Raw genomic sequence first — 6,640 nt, forward strand, 5'->3', positions numbered from 1 at the left:
TGTGTGGTTAAAATAGAATGAACATTAGCCTACATTACATAGATCCAGACTGCTGCTCCGGATCCTGGTGTGATTCACAAACTAACAGGCAAGAACAGCTTTTCCTTTCACTTTCGATATAAAAAAGGATGCTGATGTTTGCTTTGGGGTTGTTATGGCCGTGTACGCTGTTTCACATATATATATATATGGGATATATTCCCTAAATAACCGTTTTTGTTGATACTTGATTCTTTTGTTGATTTTGTCACAGAAAGCGCAGTGTTGCCAGATTTTGCATGAGTCAGAGTTTTGAATTATAGAGAAAGAATTGCTAAGTCATTCATGAGCATAGGAAACATAAAAACAGAGACAGCATCAAATTAGCAAGGCCAAATAATGTGTTTTAATCATTATAATTAAGGTAAGACATTGCAGGCTAAAACATTGTTGTTGTTTTTTTAATGCATTAGTCAATTATGAGATTTTGGCAATTTGGTTTTTAATAAAGTGCTGTTTCAGACTAGCACTATTGTCGATGTGCACCTGTAGATTTCAGTTTCACTTCATATCTTTAACCCTTTAACTGTCACTCACATTTTTGAACATAGACGTGAAAGTGCACGATCCAAACTTATTTTTTTATAATTCATGAACGAAAACATTTTGTAACATGATATCGATGTACCATTTTCATGGCAATGCAATGTTTGATTTTAAAATGGGTTTCAAAGGATGAATTTTGAGTTTTAAAGCTTTCAATTGATATATAATTTCTGATGATTTCTAAAGTGTGATAGAGAAAAAGGCAACAAAGAAGACTTTTTTTGACAAAGGTCAGAACTCCTGTTATGATGTAGATTTTTGAGGTGCACTCTTGTCATAAATTAATCTATTACTTTTCCTACATAATTTGTAACAAAAACATTGGTAAAATATATATTTAGGAGTCTTAGACCTTTCCAATTATATATAGTTTGTCATGATTAGATTAGGATTTAATTGTAATATAGTGAAGTAAACTTAGGCGTCCCACAGAGGGGACGGGTGACAGTTAAAGGGATTATGAGATTTTGGCAATTTGGTTTTTAATAAAGTGCTGTTTCAGACTAGCACTATTGTCGATGTGCACCTGTAGATTTCAGTTTCACTTCATATCTTTAAAGGCCATTAGTTTTTTACATATATCATTCACACTAATTTATATGTGATTTATATGAGATTTTATTCCTAAAAACATGGTGATACACACACACACACACACACACACACACACATACACATATATACATATATATATATATATATATATATATTCTGATTTATGGATTGACAAAAAGAAAAATATCCCAAATCTCCTTTGTAAAAATCTTTAACTCATATGAACAAAATGAAACAAGAATTTTGAACCTGGCTTTATCCAATGTTCAGATAAATTCTGGAAATGTATGCAAATTAGTGCATATTTAATAGGGTTATATCTAATTTGCATAGCTAAACATGACCTTTTAGAAAACTTGTAATACAAAAAAACTAAGGTTGTTTTATTGTTATGATTATCCTGCTCAACTGAACTCTTGTCATTTCAGGCAAAAATCATTGATCATTGTGACATGACTGTATTTTTACTTGCAGGAGAAAATGGGGGCGTCAGAGGTGAGTCATATTATTTATAGTAATTCTAATTATATATTAATGTAATAATGTTATATTATTTACAATAATTAAATGGATAGTTCACCTTCTGTTGCTGGTCCCCACTGACTTCCATGGAAAAAAAACACTATGCAAGTCAATGGGGACCAGCAACAGAAGGTGAACTATCCCTTTAAATTTATAATAATTTTGATACAGTTTACCATATTCAGCTTTATGACCTCCATAAGTAATTCACATTCATAGAGGATGCAGTTGTTTATAATAATAAATAAAAGGTTGTGATACAGTTATTCTGCTGTTTTACTTATTTGCATTTGTTCATAGCAGATGCTTTGATCCAATGTGACTTACAAATAGAACTTCTTTTTCACAAAACATTTGGACTTTTTCAGAGAAGCTAAAACATTTAAGATTTTGATGCTGAATGTGAGGAAAATAATAAACTGAGAAAAAAATGGACAGAATTAGAAGATATAAAAAATGAAGCTATATATTTCCAAAGCTAGAGAGATGATAATGTGAATCATTATCATCTCTCTAGCTTTGGAAATATATTTGCATTCCTTCAGCTCAAATAGGGCATTACACTAGGTCACGGGTTCAGTGACAATAATGTCTATTCCCGTGAGCACACAGAGATGAATATATACTTTGAAGTGAATCTGTGAGAAGCAAAGTATAAAAAATCTTGTAAAAATACCATTTTAATGTCGCATCATACAGTCGCATACAAGTGCTCTATCTGAGGCAAGAAAGAGGGAGCTGGAGAGAAAAGAGAGAGAACTGAACAAAACAGCCATGGAACTGGATAGAAGAGCGATGGAACTGGATAAAAGTGCAATGGATCCAGATATGAGAGAGGGAGACCTGGAGAGAAGGGAGAAAGAACTGAAGCAAAGAGAAACAGAACTGGATAAAAGACTGATGGACCTGTAGAGAACTGTTTGGTGCTGGTTTACAAGAGAGATGGAACAAGATATTAAAGAGACAGAACAGGAGAAAACAGCGATGGATCCAGATATTAGAGTGAGACAACCAGAGAAAAGAGTGATTGAACCCTATATTAAAGAGAGAGAACTGGAGAAAAGAGCAATGGAACTGGATAGAAGAGCGATGGACATGCATGTGGAACTGAATAGAAGAGGGATGGAAATGGATATTAGACAGAGAGAAATTGAGAAAAGAGCGGAGAGAAGACAGACTGAACTGGATAAAAGACTGATGGACCTGCATGTAAGGCAATATAAGCTGTATATAAGAAACAGAGAAGAAATGGAACTGGATGGAAGAGAGATAGAACTGAAGAAAAGAGAGATGGAACCAGATATTAGAGAGATAGAAATGGAGAGAAAAGACATGGAACTGTATATTAGAGAGAGTGAACTGGATAGAATAGAGAGCGAAATGGAGAGAAAAGAGATGGAACTGGATAGAAGAGAGAGAGAACTGGATAGAAGAGAGAGAGAACTGGATAAAAGAGCGAGCGAAATGGAGAGAAGAGAAACTGAACTGGATAAAAGAGAGAGCGAACTGGATAGAAGGCCTGAAGGAATGAAACCTGTGCGAACTAGCAGCAATGAGTTAGACCATCCTAACAGTAAGAATTATGTTATTTATGCACAGTTTGATTGATGCATGCATGTGATGATAGAAGATCATGAAATAATTATAATTTCATCTGATACACCAAACTTGACATTCATTTTGAGGTCAGACCACACACTGGACTTCCTAAGATAAGATAATGAACAGTTTTATCAAATCATTACTCATGATGCATAATGATGACTACATCTCAAGTAGACTTACAAAAGATCTACTGTATATTGTTACTCATTGTTGGGAGTAACATACTGTACATTACATCATCAGATTGATATTTTTGAAGTAACATGTAAAGTAACATGTTCCCCTATTTTAAACTTACACTATAATACCTAATACTGTAATTTAATAAATAAGTAGCACACATTCAGTACACATTCATCTTCTCGTTACCACAGCGCTGTTACATAGACATATGCAATGCATGCTTTGAGTGAAATAGTGAGGTTTTTCCTCTTTGTTGATCCAATTTGCTTTCAAATCTATACTAATAATGTCATCTAATGACAAAAGAGTCATTGTAAACACTTTACGGTGCTATATACACATTTGAATGCAAAGTAATAGTAACACAATAATGTAACATTACATTTAAAGGGGTCATATACTGAGAAACCAAAATTCCTTTGATCTTTTGACATGTAAGAGGTCATTGACATTGTAATATAAAAACATCCTAAAAGTTTCAGAACTCAGAACTATCTCGTTAGTCTAAAAACAGCTTATATGGAAGACAGTCTGCCAAAATGACAGCTTGTGGAATGTTCTACTCCAGGGGTCTCCAAACTTTTTCATTCGAGAGCTACTTTTTAAAAATGAAAGTGGCTGAGAGCTACCCATGTTATATAATACTTAACTTTCTTAAATAATGTATCAGTTTAAGTGTTATACATAACTTGTTAAAAAATGTTCAAAAAGTACTGATACACACACTGAAATCATTTCATCAAGTTTTATGTCGAAAACCAACAAAAGTAGCTGCACTATGCACTTTTTGTTTGCATAAACATTGAAATAAAAACATTAAAAATGATGGCCAGTTTTTAAACGAACAAAAAATATTCATAACATGTTCTGCTGACATCTAAAATGTGTTCAAAAAAAGTTTTGACCAAAAGAAAAAAAGTTTTCATAAAATGATAAACCTCACATTTCAGCCTTTAAATATTTTTTATATATAAAAGGATTAGTCAGAATGATCAATTATATTTTATCTGCTCCATAAACAGTTCTACATCAGCTAATATGCTTTCTAAAAATCTCAACACTTCAGATAATTATAAAATTATAAATCCACTGTTTGACAGCAGGTGGTGCATAACAGCTGAAATAGAGTGGTTTCGTTGCACTTATAAGTACTGCGTTATTGCGCATTACAAGGTAGGAAGATGAGAAGAAAATGCTGTTGAAACTTTTCTGAAGACAGCTGGTTCCTCCTTATGCATTCATACAATTAATTCAATCATACATTCTTTCAAATAATTTCTCTCAACAGTCTGCTTTGAGTCATGTTTTCACACAAAACCTAATCTGCGTGTTGTGCCTGCGTGGGACTCTTACTAACTTTGCTAACACTGAGCAGTATTTACCACAAGTTTTTTTCAAATTAATTGATAAGTAAAATACTAAACGGGATAATTAAATGTACCTCGCGGCCGATATCTCAGAACAAATAATTTATTTGCATTGGAGGGGTTGGACACCTGTTTATATTAGCGCACTCTGATTGAATAAAAAAAGTAAGTTTTGGCTAGCTACGTGTTGGAGACCCCTGTTCTATCTATGATGTAATAGTGTGGCTAAACTCCGCCTCCGCAGAAGAAGATCAACGCCTGCTTCTACATCACTGCCTTTTTAGCCCCGCCCACCGAATTGTGCATGTAGTGTGTAAATAACAAGAGAAGCGAACGCAGGATTACGCTGAAATCAAATGATAAAGATGCTCTGAACACAACAAGACGCTGTGCAGAGCCAAGTTGTGGAAAAACAGTCTTTGCATCCCAACATTAGGAAAGAGTGGATGAACTTTATTTTTAATGAAGACCCAGACCGCGTCAGTAAGAACTCGGTCCTTTGTTCACTTTATTTCACCGCGGATTCGTTTACAAACAAAGCACAATTTGACGCAGGATTTTCAGAAAGATTGAAACTAAAAGACGACGCTGTGCGACTATATTGGATCCGATGTCGCCCCACACAAGTGTGAGGAACTGTTTTCATTACCTGCTCACTATTGCTTTTTCTGTTATTACAGATCGTTGATATGAGTATTCATGCGTTTTTTAATCTAAATCACAAGCAGTGTCCATCTATGAAGGATGTAGTTGTCAAACATACTCAACTGTTAGCCAATCACAGCAGTGACGTTTACTTCCGAGTCTGCCACGCCTCTTCAAACAGAGCGTTCTGATGAGGGCATCAAAACAAGAAAGAAAATAGCGTATTACTTCTGAATTATGATGTTTTTTTATATAACAATATTGATAACATTATAAGTAGACCTCAGAGAACAGAACAAAATAAAAAACAAAGGCAGTTCATGACCCCTTTAAACTTAATGTTTCTTTAAACTAATGTTTTTTTAATTTGTTCCTGATAAAAGACAAGCTAACCTTAAGATATGACACTTAAATTGTCTGTCTGTCTGTCTGTTTTCATTAGTGTCTGAAAGTGAGAACAAATCTCCAACCTATCTGAATGGAAATTGAAGCGAGTTGAAGGATGTTCCAGTTTTCCAGTGAAGGTCGAATACAGCTGATCAATTGATTCAATTGAGTTGCTTTGAATGAAATCATCTGCTAGCTAAATGTAAAATGTGAAATACAGAGTTCTAGCATGAAACTCTAAATGGCGCAGTCCAATAGGTCTAACTCAATCTGACCTAATGACATCATTATCACATGGCACAGCTGATTGGTTCTCTCCTGTATCGGCAGCCAATGAGCTCGCTGCTCAACATTCAAATATATGACTAGTGCTTGCCGTAGCAGTGCAGCTTGCTTCAGAACAGCGAAATCAACATCTAAGATAAGTGAATGCTCTTCTAATCCATATCGCTGTGTGTATTGCATGGTCTGCCTAATTGAATAATGCGAGTATTATGCGAGTATTAAGCATATTAGCAGCAGCATTTAGCATCTGTGTTTATACAGCTGGAGTAAAACGCAGTTTAGAGCATTTGTAATCACTCTGAGGACACGCCGATAGTAACGGACATGAAACAGGTTAAATGAAATAAGCATTTTTGTGTATGCATTTCAACGGGGGTTTGCCATATACATCGACGATTATCCCAGTGTTCACATTCGTTATTTCTAAGGTCGATGTTTTCATTGTGAGGAGTGTGTGGTTGATTTCAGCTGCACGCTGCGTCAGAAGCACACACTTATTGCAGTCA

General features: G+C 34.7%; 1 protein-coding gene across 1 annotated transcript; it reads left to right on the forward strand.

Moving 5' to 3' along the window:
- The first annotated feature begins 1,591 nt into the window (after positions 1-1,591).
- On the forward strand, positions 1,592-6,162 carry LOC107675730 (histone-lysine N-methyltransferase, H3 lysine-79 specific-like). The gene is made up of 3 exons (XM_016470142.1): positions 1,592-1,635; positions 2,362-3,235; positions 5,905-6,162. The coding sequence occupies exons 2-3, from the start codon at positions 2,605-2,607 to the stop codon at positions 5,949-5,951; spliced, it is 678 nt and encodes a 225-aa protein (XP_016325628.1). The 5' UTR covers positions 1,592-1,635; positions 2,362-2,604; the 3' UTR covers positions 5,952-6,162.
- The last annotated feature ends 478 nt before the right edge of the window (positions 6,163-6,640 follow it).

The sequence above is a fragment of the Sinocyclocheilus anshuiensis genome, unplaced genomic scaffold, assembly GCF_001515605.1.
Source record: "Sinocyclocheilus anshuiensis isolate Anshui unplaced genomic scaffold, SAMN03320099.WGS_v1.1 scaffold708, whole genome shotgun sequence".
Lineage (NCBI taxonomy): Eukaryota > Metazoa > Chordata > Actinopteri > Cypriniformes > Cyprinidae > Sinocyclocheilus > Sinocyclocheilus anshuiensis.

Excerpts from the sequence above, each read along its gene's own strand:
- LOC107675730 (XM_016470142.1), top strand. The coding sequence starts at position 2,605 with ATGGAACAAGATATTAAAGAGACAGAACAGGAGAAAACAGCGATGGAT. Across the intron at positions 3,236-5,904 it reads TGAGTTAGACCATCCTAACA|TGTCTGAAAGTGAGAACAAA; the intron begins GTAAGAATTATG and ends TGTTTTCATTAG.